Source organism: Phocoena sinus, chromosome 5 (genome assembly GCF_008692025.1).
Source record: "Phocoena sinus isolate mPhoSin1 chromosome 5, mPhoSin1.pri, whole genome shotgun sequence".
In the NCBI taxonomy this organism is placed as follows: Eukaryota; Metazoa; Chordata; class Mammalia; order Artiodactyla; family Phocoenidae; genus Phocoena; species Phocoena sinus.
In genome coordinates, this window is record NC_045767.1 from 99,288,313 (window position 1) to 99,308,117 (window position 19,805).

The 19,805-nt window shown below is 36.1% G+C and overlaps 1 protein-coding gene across 2 annotated transcripts in view; it reads left to right on the top strand.

Annotated features, from left to right (window-relative positions):
• The window catches only part of COPS4 (COP9 signalosome subunit 4), a 37,447-nt gene extending 18,493 nt beyond the window's left edge, over positions 1 to 18,954 (top strand). Inside the window, exons 7-10 of one of the 2 annotated variants that reach the window (XR_004350044.1) lie at positions 6,261 to 6,431; positions 10,930 to 11,045; positions 13,228 to 14,178; positions 18,111 to 18,954. Coding sequence is in view for 1 of the 2 variants with exons in the window: in XM_032632918.1 (XP_032488809.1) it covers positions 6,261 to 6,431; positions 10,930 to 11,045; positions 13,228 to 13,312; positions 18,111 to 18,244 (506 nt within the window). In the remaining variant the exon portion in view is untranslated. The remainder of the gene's footprint in view (positions 1 to 6,260; positions 6,432 to 10,929; positions 11,046 to 13,227; positions 14,179 to 18,110) is intronic. The other variant, XM_032632918.1, reaches the window with a different exon arrangement.
• The last annotated feature ends 851 nt before the right edge of the window (positions 18,955 to 19,805 follow it).

Below are 19,805 nucleotides of genomic sequence, written 5' to 3' on the forward strand. Positions count from 1 at the left end.
AATGACGTGTTCAGACTACACATTTCATTCTCTTTGTAGCAGTCATCTTATTTATTTTATTTTTGTTACTGAAAAGGCAGTACATAAAATGGACTACTTTGCACTCTGAAGAACTATTACTGATTCTTTTATTTCCTTCAATATAAAAGTGTGTATCCTCTTTTTTATACACAAATGATAGCATGATAAATACACTTTTACAACTTTCTTTTTTTATGTGGATATTCATAACAGTGGTCTTTATATGTCATTACATAAAGCTCATTCTTTTTGATTTTCTGTTGTTTGGCTTTATCATAATTAGTCAATTATAAACAATGCTGTAGTGATTATACACATATGTGAATATATGTATAGGTTAAATTCTTGAATCTAAGGGTACATACATTTAAAATTTTGATAGAAATTATAAGTTGCCCTTTAATGTTAGACCTTCTAAACAACAATATCTTTGTGAACCTGATTACTCACGCACACATTACCAAATTTTTTTGTCCTTGCTAACCTGGTAGAAGAAAAATAATATTTCATTCTAGTTTCAATTTGCATTTCATTTATCATGAATACTCTTGGACATCTTTTCATGTGTTTTAAAAAGTCGTTGAAAAACCCAATCTTTTGAGTGAATTATCTGTTTATGTCCATTAGCCATTTTTTTTGTTTTTATCTTTTTTTTAATAAAAGCTCTTCATGTATATAAGAAATTAACAGTTTTTTTCTCCCAATTTATTGTCCCCTTTTTAGCTGTGTTTATGAAATTTTTGCCATGCAGAAACTTTAAATTTTTATATAGTTAAATATTTTTTAATCTTTTATGGTTTCTGGGTTTTGTTGACTTGCTTAGAAAGGTCTTCTCTATTGTGAAATTACATATTTTAAATTCCTTCATGTTTTCTTCCAGTACTTTAAGTTTTCACATCCTCTGGTCTCAGGACCCCCTTAGACTCTGAATAATTGAGAACCCTAGAGAGCTTTTGTTTATGTAGGGTATATCTGTTGATTATTGAATTAGAAATTGAAGTGAGAAATTTTAAAATATTTATTAATTCATTTAAAAGTAACAATAATAGATCTCTTAGGTATAAACGTAAATGACATTTTAATTAATTTTATTTGATTTTTGGTTGCACCACACGGCTTGTAGGATCTTAGTTCTCCGACCAGGGATCCAGCCCATGCCCTGGGCAGTGGGAGCACAGAGCCCTAACCACTGGACTGCCAGGGAATTCCCGACATTTTTATAAAATAGCTGTTTTTTCTAAAACAAAATAAGTTAGAGAATTGGAATTGTTTTACTTTTGACTTTACAAGTCTTTTCATTGTCTAGCTTAATAGACAGAAATTGAATTCTTAAATGTACTTCTGTGCTTAGCCTGTTTTGATATGTTTTGGTGGGAGTATATGAAGAAAACCCAGCCTCACACAGATATGTAGTTGGAAAAAGGAGGCATGTTTAGTGACTTTTTCAGATAATCGTGGGTATTCATCTTTGATACTATAACTTGACAAGTAGTGTAGTTTCTTATGGGTTAATTGGAATGTGGCATCTGAAACCATATCAGTGAACGTTTTGCACTCTATAATGTTAAAATCTTGGTCTGTCTTCAACGTTGATGGATCTTTTACCCATGTAAGATTTTGTACCATCATGTATTGGTTGTTTGGAAAATGTTGGTTTGCTGATTTATGCAGAGCTTCCAAATATTGATGTACTTTATTATACAATATCCAATATCCAATGTATTACCACTGATCTCATCAGAAAAACCTTTAAGTATTGGAAGGTTGTCAGCCTCATAGTGGCAGATAGAAGTTTTCAGAAATTTTAATTTTTTTCTTTAAAACTCAAATTTTATCAAGGGCAGCAAATGCTGTTGATTGGTGGTAACAGGCTCACTTTGTTCATTTTTAAGAAAATGTCTGCCAAATACCTAAGTCTGGAAACCATAATTTGTCAGTTGTTATTTTAAGTGAATGTGTTCCATGAAAAAGAGACTAGTTCAGCTTGCACTGTTTCCTTGGGACAACCATTATACTTTGGTTTATAGCAAAAGTGCTGTAAGTACATTTCGCATTTCGTCACACAAAATGTTAAAAAGGTATGTTCTCAAGTGTCAAGATTTAATGAAAATAATTTTTTACTGCTGCTAGGACATTCTTAAGTGAAACTATCTCTTTTGACTGTTGAGTGTTTGGCATAATATAGTTTGTTGCCAGTGCCACTGCCTTGATTTGTGCTATGGTGCCAGTAGTCTTTGCCACCATTGCTTTTGCACTAGCAGTGCAAATGTCAACTCAATGAAGAAGGCACAGGATGTCTTTGTTATTCTAAATTTAGTGTCAACCACTGATCCCTTGAAAAGGTCATGGGGACCGCCTTTGAGAATCGCTGCTTCAGGGTTTCATTTTTTACCTTCAGGCTTTCAGGAGATGATCTCTAACCCTTGCCCCCCAAGAGTAATCACTAGTATAGATTAGTTTCACCTACTTAAATTTACCTATAAATCCTAATCCAGTTGGAATTATTTTAGTGTAAGAAATGAGATAGGAAATTAACGTTTGTTTGTTTGTTTTTCTAAATGGCTAGTTATTTGACCTGGCATTCTTTATTGAATAATCCATCTTTTTTTTCCCTGTTGATTTGAAGCACACTGTAGTAGATTTCTGGACATAGTATTCTGTTTCGTTAATTAGCCTGTCTATTTATGAATATACTTGTACTATGCTCTTCAAATTATTATAGCTTTATAGTGTTTTATTATCTTGCAGATCTACTTCCCCTTCATTACTCTTTTTCTAAACTTTCCTGGCTTTTTGTCATATTTGCTTTCTCTCTCTCTCTCATGCGCACACACACATATTTTTTGATGTATCATTTTAAAGTAAGTTGTAGGCCATCATGACACTCCCTCTTTATATATCATCATGTATCTCTGTAGAACAGGAACATTTTTCTACATAACTGCAATACCATCATCATCCCTAAAAAAATTAACAGTGATTCCACTGTAGAATTTAGCAGCTGGCCCATGTTATCACTGCCCCAGTTAGCTCAAGAATATCTTTTATACCTGCCTTTTTCCCCTTGAACGAGGAGCAACTTCATGTGTGGCATTTGGTGATTATGGCTCTTTAGTCTTTAGACTCTTTTAGTCTAGAGTAGTTTCCTTATTTTTCCTGCCAACTTTATTGTGATATAGTTGACATACAACACTGTATAGTTGCCTCACTTAAAAAAAAGAAAGGGGCTTCCATGGTGGTGCAGTGGTTGAGGGTCTGCCTGCAAATGCAGGGGACACGGGTTCAAGCCCTGGTCTGGGAGGATCCCACATGCCGTGGAGCAACTAGGCCTGTGAGCCACAACTACTGAGCCTGCGCGTCTGGAGCCTGTGCTCCGCAACAAGAGAGGCCGCGATAGTGAGAGGCCCGCGCACGGCGATGAAGAGTGGCCCCCGCTTGCCACAACTAGAGAAAGCCTTCGCACAGAAATGAAGACTCAACACAGCAAAAATAAATAAACTAATAAACTCCTACCCCCCCCAAAAAAAAAAAAAAAAAAGAAAAAATACTGACTTTGAAGTTGTTAGGTAAAATGTCCTTCATCCTAGATTTTTTGATACATATATTGTTTTTTTATTCCTTAATCTCCTATATTTCCTGTAAAATGGAAGTTAGCTAGAGGTGAGATTAGATTCAGGTTATTTTTTTTCTAGCAAGAATACCTTATAATGATGCTGTGTACTTGCTGTTGAATCACGTCAGAGAGCACAAACTGTCAGGTTGGTCCCACTGTTAGTGATGCTGAGTTTGTTCATTTGATTAAGGTAGAAATTCCATTGTAAAGGTACTTTGTCCTCTGTGTATTTTGTAAATAATTCATGGGGTGCTGCTTTGACACTACAAAAATCCTGTTCCCCAAATTCCTTTCACATATTCCTTTCCATAATTTAATATCTATTAATAATCCTTGCCTGGATCACTCGTTATATGTGTAATATAAAATAAAAATGAAAAATGTTGATTTACTAATTCTTTTCTTCTGTATTTATTAGATAGTATTCTTCAGGAGCTTTCCTTTTTTCTCCTTTTTTTTTTTTTTCCAAATATCACTGTGGATTTTTTTCTTAGCTTATTTTTCTGCGTGTATAATATACACACAGAAAACTGTACATATCAGAAGTGTACAATTTGATGAATTGTCACAAATGAATACCATCACGTAATCAACATCCAGAACAAGAAACAAAATATTACCAGCACCCTGAAATATTCTGTCCTGCTTTCTCCTAACCACTGGCCCCAACCCCATCCCCCAAGAGCAATTGTTAATATATATTAGTTTTGCCCGCTTCTTGTATTTATATAAATGAAATCATATAGTATATATACTCTTGTCTTGCCTCTTTTGCTCAGCTTTATGAAATTTATCCACATTGTTCCATTCAGTTTCTTCATTTTCATTGTTATGTGGTATCCCATTATGTGAATATACCACAATTTGTTTATCCTATTGCCTTCTTATTAGCTATTAGTAATAGTACTGCTGTGAACATTCTTGTATATTTGACTCTGTTTTTTATTTATTCAGTGTGTCACAATAAATTATAGTTGTTATTCTTTTTGATGCTCAACTTGTCCCAAATATGACCAAATTATGTCTTTTTGACACAGCCCCATTAGTCTTTGAATACTTGCCTGAAATGTATCAATAGCATAAAAAGATGCTTCAGGCTCCTTTTGTATTTTCCCTGTTTCAGACATGAAATCAGCTATTTTTTGAGGATCTCTAGTTCCTTTTAATGAGGATAGTGAGATCAGGTTACTAGATATGCTCATTGATGCTGGGTATCGTTGTCATTAGGCTCTTTCAGTATATAGAGCTAAAAATAAATTTAAAAAGAAAAAGTTTGTTCATATTATTTCCATTAGTTCAGTTTTTAATGTCATCAGTTGTCATGTATTTTTTCACCATTTAAAGGTCCTTGAAGGTATAAATTGAAACTATGAAAATCAAGTTTCCCATCTGAGAAATGTTTGTTCATCTTTTATAAATTTTTTATTATTAGGGGAAGAATGCATGTTCATTGTAGAAGTACAGATAAGCAAGAAGAAGAAAATAACAACTATAACTGGAACCACGTGTAACATTTTGGCATATAGTTGGCTCTCCATATCCAGGGGTTCCTCATCCGCAGATTCAACCAACTGTGGATTGAAAATATTTTGGGAAAAAAAATTCTAGGAAGTTCCAAAAGGAAAACTTGAATTTGCCATGTGCCAGCAACGATTTACATAGCATTTACATAGATAGATCATCTCTAGGTATTATACATAATCTAGAGATGATCTAAAGTATAGGGGAGGATGTATGAAGGTAATGCAAAAACAATATCACTTTACATAAGTGACTTTTGCACCTGCAGATTTTGGTATTTATTGGGGGGTGGTCTTGGAACCAATCCCCATTGGATACTGAGGGAATGATTGTATATCATAGTCTTCACAAATGAATATACAGTTAATCCTCATTATTCACAGATTCCACATTAGTGACTTTGCCTACTTCCTAAAATTTATCACCCCCAAATCAGTACTCAAAGCACAATGCTTTCATAGTCATTTGCAGACATGTGCAGAGCAGCAAAAAATTTGAGTCTCCCTGTTTATGTTTCTAGCTGGGATCGAACAAGGCAATGCTCTACCTTGTTTCAGCTCTCATACTATAAACAAGTGTCCTTTTTGTGGTCTGTTTAATACCACATTCTCCACATTTTCATGCATTTTGTTGGTGGTTTTGCTGTCTAAAATGGCCCCTAGCATAGTGCTGAAGTACTATCTTGTGTACTTAAGTGTGGGAAGTCTGTGATGTGCCTTTTGGAGAAACTACGTGTGTTAAGTTAGGTAAGCTTAATTCAGGCATGAGTTACAGTGTAAGCCATGAATTCAATGTTACTGAATCAACAATATGTATTGAATGTGGTGCCTTTAAACAGAAATACACAAAACAAGGTTACATATTGACCAGCTGACAAAAATGTTGTGACCAGAGGCTCATGGAACCTAACCCCATATATCCCCTAGGAGCAGGAGTTGAGTATTCACTAATACAGTGTTGGCAGCAAATTTATAGAACATAACTACCAGAAATAACGAGAATCAGCCTGCATATTTTAGTAGGCAAAAATGGGGTCATAAAAAAGATTGCTTTTCATTGAAAAAACAGATTGTGAGAATATGTGATGCTCATTTGTTCCCCTTAGGACAACAGCGTTCTCGGATGCTTGCTACTCTTTTTAAGGATGAAAGGTGCCAGCAACTTGCTGCTTATGGAATCCTCGAGAAAATGTACCTAGATAGGATCATCAGAGGAAATCAACTTCAAGAATTTGCTGCCATGCTGATGCCTCACCAGAAAGCAACTACAGCTGATGGTAATGATTACTTCTTATAAGTATGTGGTAGTAAATATTGAGGTCACACTAGTAGAACATATGTTAAATTTGAAGCATCTTGATATCTTTCTGTAATATTTTTATGTAACACTTGATAAAAGAAGTATTGACTGAAGATGAATATTATACACAGATATGAGTTTGAAGTATAAGAGTAGCTCTATTGGAAAGCATTTCATGGAATAAAGCATTTTTTGGAAACTGTAAGAGCAGAAGAATTATAGGCTAGGCTTATAGTGCCTGGTGTTTTAAAGACTCAAACCATTTGATAAGTACCTTAATTAATCTTAAACATCAATTTGTAACAGAGCATAATTATCCAGTCCTATTTTAGACAGAGCAAAATTTGGCACAATAGCTTGCCCAAGGTTACTGAGGGGAAAGTGTTTCCAATAAGAATAGAACTTGGTGTCATGTTTCCTAGGTATTTGCTTAAGTCAGACTGCCTTTGCTGGGAAAGAATTTTGTAATAGATGCTTGTTCATAGCATCAATTATTTTATGTATGTTTATCTACAGAGGTTTTAAAGTAGCTTATAACAGTAACACACATGATAATAAAAATATAGATGTAGGCCACCAGAAACGTGGAAAATGTCAAGACAAACGTGCAGAGCTGTCAGAATCATTGCCTTGGATTCACTGTCATCCCATATTGAAGAGAATCTAAGCTGTAAAGAATTATTTATGTAAGATTTGGCTGAAAGGTATATACCTCACCAGTCTTACTGCCCTGAGTTACAGATTATTGAAGCAATTATATTGACCTATAGAATTTCTTTTATTTAATTGTACTTTAAGAAACAAATCATTGATTATTATCTTTCTGTCTAAAGGAGATATTTATTCTATAGGATATTCTTTATGCAGATCCTCAGAAAAATTCCTTTTCAGTCTTAGGATTAGTTGTGATTCTCCGGAGCAATTGATTTTTATCTTATTTAAACACTGTGAGTTGATAAACTGGTTGGTTTTCTTAATTTTTTTAAAAAATGTATTTATTTATTTTTATTTTCTGCTGCATTGTGTCTTCGTTGCTGCACGCGGGCTTTCTCTAGTTGCAGTGAGCGGGGGCTACTCTTCGTTGTGGTTTGTGAGCTTCTCATTGTGGTGGCTTCTCTTGTTGCGGAGCATGGGCTCTAGGCACACGGGCTTCAGTAGTTGTGGCATGTGGGCTCAGTAGTTGTGGCTTGTGGGCTCTAGAGCGCAGGCTCAGTAGTTGTGGCTCACAGGCTCTAGAGCACAGGCTCAGTAGTTGTGGCGCACGGGCTTAGTTGCTCCATGGCATGTGGGATCTTCCTGGACCAGGGCTCCAACCGTGTCCCCTGCATTGGCAGGCGGATTCTTAACCACTGTGCCGCCAGGGAATTCCTGGCTTTCTTAATTTGATGGGCTGCTAGAAAGTTTAAAAAATTAAACTTGTAGCCCACCTGTAATGTGTGTGTTTTGATTGTTGTTACTCTTTTTCTTTTTAACTTTAAAATTTTCTTGCCTTCTGTGTATTCTGAGCAGCTTTAAATAAATTCTTTTGCAAGAAGATGTCTGATAAACAAAAGCTAGATAAATAAGAAAGAGTTTCTAGAATTGATGTAGTTGAGCTTCACATTTGACTTTGAGCATTCTGGCCATGAAAAAAAGAAAGATAACATCAGATAATTCTTTTCTCAAATGAGGGCTATTCACTAGGATCTTGGAGAATGCAAATGATTTTCAAATTTCTCATAGGAGACTATGTATCAATATATAGGACAGGCATTTTGTCTTCTTCCTCTTCCATTTTAGACTTTATTGCCTTCCTTATTTATCTTTCTTGGACATCTTTGTTTATTGTCATTACAACCCTAGGCTAGCAATCTTGAGGCATAGTTTTGTTGTTGTTATTACAATTCAGTGGTTTCAGTATATTCTCAGAGTTTTACAATGTAACTACTAGTCTACTTTCTGCTCTAGAGATTTGCCTCTTCTGGACATTTCATATAAATGGAATCATACAATATATGATCTTTTGTGACTGGCTTCTTTCACTTAACGTGATGTTTTCAAGGTTCATCCATGTTGTAGTGTGCATCAGTACATTCACTTTTATTGCCAAATAACATTCTGTTAACCACATTTTATTTCTTCATCAGTTAGTGGACATTTCGGTTATTTTCACTGTTTGGCTATTAATAATACTGCTGTGAAAATTTATGTAAAAGTTTTTGTGTGGACATAAGCTTTTAATTCTCTTGGATGTATATCTAGGAGTGGAAGTACTGGGTCATATGGTAACTCTATATTTAGTCTTTCGAGGAGCTGCCAGACTGTTTTCCAAAGTGGCTGCACCATTTTACATTCCTGCCAGCTGTGTGTGAGGGTTCCATTTTCTCGATATTTTCTCCCACACTTGTTATATTATCTGTCTTTTTGATTTAGTCATCCTAGTGGGTATGAAATGTGGTATCTTATTGTGGTTTTGATTTGTATTTCCCTGGGGGCTAATGGTGTTAAGCACCTTTTCATATGCTTATTGACCACTTTTAAATTGGGTTATTTATGCTTTTATTATTGAATTGTAAGAATTCTTTATACATTCTAGATCTTATTATCAGATAAATGATTGGCAAATATTTTCTCCCATTCTGTGTGTTGTTTCTTCACTTTGTTGATAGTATCTTTTGAAACACAAAAGTTATTAATTTTGATGAAGTCCAATTTATGTTTTTTCTTTTGTGGCTTGTGCTTACAGTGTTGTATCTAAGAAACCATTGCCTAATCCAAGGTTATGAAAAGTTGTTCTGTTTTCTTCTGTAAATTTTATAATTGTAGCTGTTACATTTAGGTCTTTGATTCATTTTGAGTTAATTTTTGTATATGGTGTAAAGTAGGGGTCCAACTTTATTATTTTGCATGTGAATATTCAGTTGTCCCAGCACCATTTGTTGGAAAGACTCTTATTTCCCCACTGAATTGCCTTGGCATCTTTGTTGACAATCAATTGACTGTAAATGTGAGTTTATTTCTGGACTCTAAATTCTGTTCCATTATTCTGTATGCCTGTCCTCATGCCAGTACCACACTGTCTTGGTTGCTGTATCTTTGTAGTAAGTTTTCTTTTTTTTAATTTTTAATTTTTGGCTGCGTTGGGTCTTCGTTGCTGCACGCGGGCTTTCTCTTGTTGCGGTGATCAGGGGCTACTCTTCATTGTGGCGCGCGGGCTTCTCATTGCAGTGGCTTCTCTTGTTGCAGAGCATGGGCTCTAGGTGCACAGGCTTCAGAGTTGCAGCATGCAGGCTTCAGTAATTGTGGCATGTGGGCTCAGTAGTTGTGGCTTGCAGGCTCTAGAGCGCAGGCTCAGTAGTTGTGGCACACGGGCTTAGTTGCTCTGCGGCAGGTGGGATCTTCCTGGCCGAGGGATCAAACCCACGTCCTCTGCATTGACAGGCAGATTCTTAACCACTGTGCCACCAGAGAAGTCCCTTGTAGTAAGTTTTGAAATCAGAAAATTTGAGTCTTCCAACTTTGTTCTTTTTCAAAATTGTTTTAGCTTCTGTGGGTCCTTTGAATTTCCATATGGATTTTAAGATCAGCTTGTCAGTTTCTGCAAAGAAGCCAGTTGGGATTGCACTGAATTTGTAGATCAATTTGGAGAGTACTGCCATCTTAGCAATATTAAGTCTTCCATATTTTCCTGTTTATTTAGGTCTTTATATTGGAAAGTTGCTAAAAAAGTAGATCTTAAAAGTTGTCACAAGAAAAAAATTATAACTGTGTGAGGTGATGATGTTAATTAACTAAACTTATAGTGGTAATCAATTCACAATATATACATATATCAACTCACTATGTTGTACACCTTAAATGAATACAATGTTATATGTCAATTATATCTCAATAAAACTGGAAAGAAAAAAAAAAAAGTGGGTGAGCCACACCTTCAGGATGGGGCCTGAGGTCCATAACTTTGTCAGGCCCTGTATTATCTTACTTAAGGGAGGATCCTATGCCTGATATCTCATGAAGGGATCCTGCCTTCCAAACATTTCTCACGTTTGCCTCAGAGTAAAGTGCTTGTGAAGTGCCCAGGGGAATAGAGATATTTCCATTGAGCAGTATTTTTTGACTTATCAGGCTTACAAACAGCATGATTGTTTGCATGATTGTTTTGCTGCTGCTTGCTAATAAAAGTATGTGCTTATAGCAAGAAAAGAAAAGTTAGTGAAGTTGGTAGCTAGTCTGAGGAAGCAAAACCCCAAACCCAGAGGATTAAATCTGTTCAGCTAGTTAATAAATACTTGCCAATCATTTTCTAAATGTTATTTGTATTTAACTGCATGTTATTCAAAATGTATTAAGGGATTTTGGTTACTTTTAAAATTTTGATAAGAATAAAGGCAATGATTATGAGTTAGTACATGCCTAGAAAATTTTTAACAAGATGCATCTTTTAAGAGTGTAAAACTAGTTTCAAAATTATAACATTCTTATTTATATTTAAGGTTCTAGCATCTTGGACAGAGCTGTTATTGAACACAATTTATTGTCTGCAAGCAAATTATATAATAATATTACCTTTGAGGAACTTGGAGCCCTTTTAGAGATTCCTGCAGCTAAGGTATTTTCTTATTTCCAATACATAAAAGGAAGTTAAGAGACTAAATTATTGACATAAAGAGAAAATAAAATATATACAGTTAGACCTCCATATCTGCGGATACAAAACTTGTGGATACTTTGGAGGAATATTTTGGAGGGCCAACTGTATTCATTGTACTACTACATTTTATATAAGGGTCTTGAGCATCCGTGGATTTTGGTATTCATGGGGGCTACTGGAACCAATCCCCCATGGATACCAAGAGACGACGGTAATTGATAAATATTGGCAGTTGCAACAAAAATATACATTAAAAGCCTAAGGTAGATGGAAATAAATTATTTGAATGTCAAAATAGTGCTGTAATGGAATTGTCTTTGATTTGGTTTTTTTTTTAAGTTGTATTTTATGGTAAAGTGACCTAGAATGGAAATCTTAAAGGGGTTCCAGGTTATGATACCCATTTTGTAAGAATATCTTTGTTTAGTATCTGTTTAAATCCACTTCATAGTGGTTTCTGATTTTTAACTAACATTTGATCTATGCTTAATTCTTTTTTCTGCCCTAGATTGACTCAAAGTTTAAAAAATTCATCTCTTTGAGAGAATGACTATGGTAATACTCTAGGCTATTCTGTTGTAACTTCTGTGCTTGATTTAACTTAAGAAGTTGACTGAGTTATTAGGGAGTTAATTTTATTCTTAGTCATGGTAACGTTTGGTTGGCTATGTATAAATTCCCAAAAAGTACCGGTCGTATGTAGAGGGTATTTCACATAACATCTATAAAACATTCTCTTAATTTTAAGTAACAGTAAAAGCAAGCAATCAACCTTACTTTTGCATAACTTGTAGAACTTTTTTTTTAACATCTTTATTGGAGTATAATTGCTTTATATTGTTTGTTAGATTCTGCTGTATAACAAAGTGAATCAGCTATATGTATACATATATCCCCATATCTCCTCCCTCTTGCGTCTCCCTCCCACCCTCCCTATCCCACCCCTCTAGGTGGTCACAAAGCACCGAGCTGAACTCCCTGTGCTATGTGGCTGCTTCCCACTAGCTATCTATTTTACATTTGGTAGTGTATATATGTACATGCCACTCTCTCACTTTGTCCCAGCTTACCCTTCCCCCTCCCTGTGTCCTCAAGTCCATTCTCTACGTCTGCGTCATTATTCCTGTCCTGCCCCTAGGTTCTTCAGAACAATTTTTTTTTAGATTCCATATATATGTGTTAGCATACGGTATTTGTTTTTCTCTTTCTGACTTACTTCACTCTGTATGACAGGCTCCAAGTCCATCCACCTCACTACAAAACTTGTAGAGCTTAGAGTCATGTAGTTATGGTCACATCCCCTTTTATCTGTTACTGAAATTTAAATTTAGTATTTTCTAATACAATTCCTTTACGTGTACACATTCAACACACAGTAAAGGACGTGGAACAATTTCGGAACCAAGGCTTCAGTTACCATTAAATGGTGCTTTCTTCTTAGGCTTTGACGTATGATCCCTTGCTGAGACTAAGGGAAGTGAATATATTTTTAACAATAAATGCTAGTCACAGTCTGTTCAAGAGTGATTTAGGGTTGATTGTGAAGATGGTCAGAGTTACTAAAATGACTGTCACAACCAGTTTACTAAACAGACAGTAAACATGAAGTATTTCTTTAGGAATTAGGTAGAGGACCTTTTGCTCCCCTTTAATGGTCTTTTAAATCCTTTTGTTTCCCTTTTAAATTTGAACATTATTCCTCCTTTCAATATTTTCTTCAAAAATATTACTGTCTTAGAGAGTTTTGGGGGTGATAAATACTGTGAAAATTGAAATGAAATAAAATAAGAAAAGCTAGGGATTTTTTTGAGATGTGGATCCCAGTGAGAGGAAAAATTGTTAGTTTGATTTTGAGCAGAGAGAAAAGTTGGTTAGAAGGCTAGATTCTTGCTTAAAATCTTACAACAAGAAAAACAGATCCCAATTAACTTAAAATAATGGATTGTACCCAGAAAGAATTGGGGGGGTATAACAGGCAGATTTATAGGATTTATTCTTGTAATGAATGGCAGATGAACACATACGTAAAGCTTAGTGATGGGTAACTAAACCAAGAGCTTTCAGTTCTCTTGGTGAGAATATGTGAATAACTAGAAATGATAATTAAAGTGTCTAAGAATTTATTGTTTTTTTTGAACAGGCAGAAAAGATAGCATCGCAAATGATAACAGAAGGACGTATGAATGGATTTATTGATCAGATTGATGGAATAGTTCATTTTGAAAGTAAGAAGTTTTGCTTGTTTATATCATAATGAAATGGCAGTGAAGTGTTGTATATTTGTGATTAAAGCATGTTGAGCAATTTCCTTTGACCCAGAATCTTACTACTGGAATGAGCTTATTTCCCAAAGAAATAATTTAAAATAATTTTTATGAACTTATATTCATGAATCTAATTAATGCAGCATTTTCTATGCCGTGGAAAAATTTGAAACTGGAATTGTTATATTAGTTCACTCATTTACTCACCAAACATTTATTGACCACATACCGTGTATTGGGCATGTAGAAATGACAGTTGAATTTCCTGTTCAGCAGCTCACTAAACTGATGAAGACAGACAGGTAAGTAGATCTCTTGTCTTTCTCATTGTCTAATACCTCCTCAGCCCTTCTTCCCACCTCATTTATGCCCTGGACCTTACCCAGAGCCATTCCACTTGTACAGTTTTAATTTGAAGTATCCCACTCTGACCATGACCTTTTCCCAGCCTTTCTAGTGGTCTTTCTCAGGTACTTCTACCTCACCTCTTCCTTGACTGCATTGGAGCCTCTGGTCTATTGGCTTTCACTTTCTTTCAGTCAGCTCAGCCCTTTTTTAACCTTTACTGCTCTTCCTATCCAGCTTAGATTTCATGATTCATCGTGAATCATGAAATCAGGATTTCAATCATTTTCATGATTCAGTTACTTCTTTTACAGATGCCCCAGAACACTTGCCTGCGAACTTTTTGTTCCTGCTGTCCAGCAAAACTTCACCTTGAATGAACCCATTCTCCATCTTTTCCATGCCTGTACTTGAGTAACTAACTAATGTTGCTGGAGAAGAGTCAGAGCACCAGACAGATTGATACCACTGCAAAATTCAAGGTCCTGAATTCTCTACGCCGCCTGGGATTCTTGATACTTTTCTCTAGTCCACTTTTTCCCTACTCTGCAATGACTATTTCAAATTTCATTTTCCTAAACCTCTGACTTTTCTCCTCCTTCACTCTCTGTTCAATATAGATCTAATTCTGTCTTTTTCTTCTTTCGTGTTATATGGGAGATGGTTTCCATCTCTCTCTCCAGTTCTTCCTCTTGTATTTTGGATCCCTTCTCTGAACTCTGCCACTCCCTGCTCCAAAAGAAATCTTTTTTAGGAACCTGAGCTTAGCAATTATTTTGTCTATTTTCATCCTTTTTTTCTCTGTTGGCTTCTTTTTATCAATATTTAAACATGGTCAGGTCTCTTCCATTTTAACAAAAATCCTTTTATCTTTCAGGCTTCATCCTGACTTTTCCACATATTGAATAGGGTTGATCACTCACTCCTTTTTGAGTGCCCCCGCCCCTTCTTGACTTCTGTCATCTCCTTCACCCTGTTCTCCTGTTTTTCCTCCTATTTCTCCAGGTATTCTTCCCAGTTGTTTTTGTAGATTCTATAGTGCTTTAAATTTAAATATTGGGGTTGCTTGGGACATACTCCTCGGCCTTTTCCTCCTCACTCTACTGTTACCCTAGGTAATCTCACCTATTCCCATTGATTCAGTTACCATCTCTATGCAGACAGCGCTTAGATTTCTAGTGTAAATCTCCCTTCTGAGTCCCAGGTTCAGCGGCTCTAATTGATTAATAGGTGTTTCCCACCTGATTGCTCCGTGGGCTTCTCAGAATGAATATACCCAGAACTGAATTCACTATCTCCTCCACTGCCTGCCTCCCAAAACAGCCAGCCAGCCAGAAACTACACTGTTCACTTTCTCCAGCATTCCTTATCCTTGACCCCTTCTCTTCTTCACTGCCCAGAATCCTTCGAATTTTACCTTGTAGTGTATCTGGAATCCATGTACTTTTCTTCATTTCTTACTGTCACCAGCCTGTTCTGAACCCCTGAAACCCCTTCTGGGCTTAAGAAATAGCCTTTTAGCTTTTTTTCTCACATCTACAATAGCTCCTTTCTAGTCCAGTTGCCTTAGTAGAGCCAGAGGGATTGTGATCTTTTAAAAATGCGAACAAACAGAAGAAAGAAATAAAAACCAAATTATTAAATGTTACTCTCTTCCTTGACATGCTGATGAATGGCTTCCCCATTGCTTGTAGAGTAAGATTCTACAAAGTCTCCAAAAGGTCCTGCGTGGTCCTTTATGGTTTTCTCTTTCCATTCCAGCTCACAGGACTTTTTGTTTTTTCCAGCATTGTAAATTCTTTCCCACTTGAAACATTCCAAAATAGTCATCCCTCTCCACAAGCAGCCTCTCCAGCCATCTTCTGTTTGTCCCCATGTCTTAGTTTGAACAGTGTTAATCAATAATGATTTTCCTGACTTCCCAGGTTAGGTATGGCTTTAAGTTATACATTCTTGTCACCCTGAATTTCTGAATTTGTCTAAATGTCTGTTTCTGTTAACCAAGCTCAGCTTCCTAGTGATAGATATTAAGTGTCTCTTGTTCTCCATGGTATATCCAGCATCTTTTCCAGTGCCCTGCACGTTGTAAGTGGGAAATAAATAATTATTGAATGAGCAAACACAGTGTATGATGAAGAGTATAGCAGAGGCGTCACAAAGTAAACACAATTTAAATTAACGTATACCAACTTGATAGAATATGGGATATTTTACTTTCTAATTTTCTTAGATGTAAGAACTACAATGGTAAATCTGCTCATAATAAGAAGTAAAACGTTACAAGGATGAATAAAGGAAGAGTCCGTAATGTCTTTCTACTTTCACCTGCATTCTTTGATCCCAGCTGCCTGGCATAACTAATGTCAGTCTAAAGTCTTGTGTGCCTTTCTACATGCTTATATAGATAAGTAAAAACATGTAGAGATTTTTTAAAGTGGCATTATACTTTAAAGTACATAGTGTTCTATGAAGTGTTTTTTGTTTGTTTGTTTGTTTGGGGGGTTTTTTGGCCACACTGCTTGGCACGTGGAACTTCCCCAACCAGGGATCTAGCCCATGCCCCCTGCAGTGGAAGCTCAGAGTCTTAGCCACTGGACCACCAGGGAAGTCCCAAAGTGGTTTTGTTTTTTTTTAAGTTAATGTACTGTGAATATATTTGCAAGTCACTAGATATAAATCTAATTTATTTGTTTTAATAGCTGCATAATATTTCGTGGAGTTCAACTATCCACCTGTTGATGGACATTCAGGTGGTTTCCTTGTGCGTATCTTTATATACTGGGACACTTAGTTCTATAGAACAGAGTCTCAGAAGTTGCATACTTTGCATCAGAGGATATACATATTTTGATTCTTAATAGCTACTGCCAGTTTGCTTTCCAGAAAGGTGTAGCCATTTACACTTCCACCAATACGAGAGAATGAATCTTTAAGAGCTGGATATTCTTCTTCTTTTTATCTTTTGCCAATTGTTGAGGGGAAAATACTATGTTATTGTTTTATTGTGCATTTCCTTGGCACTAGTGAAGTTTCATATCTTTCCATGTATTGGCCATTAGTATTTCCTTTTCTGTGACTTCATGTTAGTTTTTCTTGTCTATTTCCTTCATTCCCCCTCCACACCTTTCCTATCTGTGTTACAGATATTTTTCTCTTTCTGTCAGTTGTGTTTCTGTAACGCAATGCATGCCATAAACACATTTAAAAGCTCTTTTGCAGCCAAATATGTCCATTTTGAATTTTATGGCTTTTGTGTTTTCTGTATTGATTAGGAAAGTCTCCCTCCCACCTAGAGGGGTGGGATAGGGAGGGTGGGAGGGAGACGCAAGAGGGAGGGGATATGGGGATATATGTATATGTATAGCTGATTCACTTTGTTATAAAGCAGAAACTAACACACCATTGTAAAGCAATTATACTCCAATAAAGATGTTAAAAAAAAAGTCTCCCTCATTTTGGGATAAAATTAATATTTTCCTAAAATTTCTTCTAATATTTTATTTATTGTTTTATATTTAGAAATTTAATCTGTCTGCAGTTCATTTTTGTGTATAATTTTAAGGCATGGTCTAGTTTTTTTTTTAAGATGGATTGCCAATTATGCAAATATCTTTTATTAAATAAAACATCCTTTCTGATCTTTGGCGTATATTAGGTTCCACATATATGTTTGGATCTATTTCTGTACTCTATTTGGTTCCATTGATCTGTAACAATATTAGGTAATAAATTTATAGTAAATTTTACTGTTAATAAAGGAATACCTATTCCTCCACTACTATTTTTTAATTGAGTTGAAATTCACATAACATGAAATTAATCATTTAAAAGTGAAAAATTCAGTAACATTTAGTATGTTTACAGTGTTATGCAACCACCATCTCTACCTAGTTCCAGAACATTTTCATCTTCCCAAAAGGAAATCCCATGCCCCTTAAGCAATTACTCCTCATACCTCTCTCCCCAACCCCTGGCAACCAATTTCTATTCTGTCTCTATGGATTTACCTGTTCTGGATATTTGATATGAATGAAACCATACAATATGTGACCTTTTAGCTTCTTTCAGTGATCGTAGTGTTTTCAAGTTTCACTTTCCCCAGTCGGTGGCAGTGTCTTACGAAGCAGTAGACATTGGTGAGGGAACAGGTGGCCTCAGTGAAGTTGTCTGTCTGACTGCTGCAGTTGAGGTGGTTTGGTTTTATTTTGTGTTTTTTGTTTTGTTTTGTTTATACTTTGTGCCAGTGATTGGGGTACTTTTCTTAACTATTTCTTAATTAGCTTAATTTCATTAACTAAGATTTTTGGAGTAAACTTTTAAAAATCAATGTTACTGTATTTATCTTCTACCTCAACATTCACTGTGGTTGCAAAGGAGTAATTTCAACTTTGTACATTATTCCTTTTTTCTTTAGCACGAGAAGCCCTGCCAACATGGGACAAACAGATCCAATCGCTTTGTTTCCAAGTGAATAACCTTTTGGAGAAAATCAGTCAGACAGCACCAGAATGGACAGCACAAGCCATGGAAGCCCAGATGGCTCAGTGAATCCTTGCAGAATTTCTGTGCACATTGCATCTTTTTCCATGTTGTACAGATTAATTTCACTATCTCTCAAAAGCATTTGCATCATGACCTTACATATTTCAATCCCTTTTATGCTGGATTCAATTTAAAGAAGACATTATTAGAGCAGGAAGTACAAGCATTTAAAAATATGTAGTTCCCATTTATTCAGGGTCTCTGTATCAGGCTAACTCAGATGTTTTGAAAGCTTTTTCTTTAAACAGAGTAAGTGAAGTATCTGTGGCTAAAAAGTTTGGGATTTGTGATAACTTTGTAGTTATGTAAAACTTAAGTGCTTTGTGCCTCTCCACATGTGGTTATCTAATAAATGGAGAAGTGAGCCAAATAAAAGTAGTACTTTGTTTTTAATTAGTGAACAGTGTTTTGTTCCTTTTTCCTTTCAATTAAGCAGACAATTATTTATACCATATGCAAGAAATGCAAAGATAAGCCAAAAAGCCTGTTCTCTAGGCATTCACAGAGTCACAGAGCTAAGAGTCAATATATGAAATACTTGTAGTTGTACCAAGTACTAGAGTACATAGGCAGGAGCTTTTCACTTAGCAGAGAGAGATCAGGGAAGACTCCTCAGGATTATTTCAGCCTTGCTTTATAGTGAAAACAGGGAAGAACTTTTAAAAAAGAGTTTGGGAGCTTCCTTGGTGGAGCAGTGGTTGAGAGTCCAAGTGCCGATGCAGGGGATGCAGGTTTGTGCCCCAGTCTGGGAGGATCCTACATGCCATGAAGAGGCTGGGCCCGTGAGCCATGGCCGCTGAGCCTGCGCGTCCGGAACCTGTGCTCCGCAATGGGAGAGGCCACAACCGTGAGAGGCCCACGTACCGCAAAAAAATAAATAAAAATAATAAAAAATAAAAGAGTTTGTAGGCAATTACCAGTTTCAGCTCCAGCATATAAGGAGCTGAAGTCATCACTCCATCCTCACAGCAAGACACATCCCACAACATGCAAGGACAGATGGATAATGTAAGCAGACAGATTGAAATTTCAGAACTATAAAATTTTAAAATATATAGTTGATATGCTAAGAGAGGATGGAGAAAATGGAATCATAAGAAAAAGGCTGAACAGGCAGAAAAATCAATGCCTTTTATTAGATCTGAAGGAGAATTGAGGTCATAGGGCAAACCACCACTCCCAAACTGAAGAAACAGCCAGATAGAATCACATTAGAGATCAGCTTACCAGGAGCAGACCTGCTTGGGCCAGTAACTGATATGAACAGTGAAACGGTAACTTTGACAAGTTACTGGATGCTAACTGGCTTGACAGTTAAAAACCCCACTCTTAGGAGAACCTCCACACTTTATAGGATTTATCCCCAGGAACCCCACCAAGTTCTCATGATTAAGATCAGGGATCCCCTGTGTTTCAGGGGAGGAGAAGATAACTATTTTGAAATACACCCATATCATTTTCCATGACAAAGTCCTGCCCTCTGAAGGAAATTACCAGAGCCTTATCTCACCTGAGGAAAAGCAAGTTAGACAATTTCAGCCCCCTTTAGCCTTCTTATATCATGGGA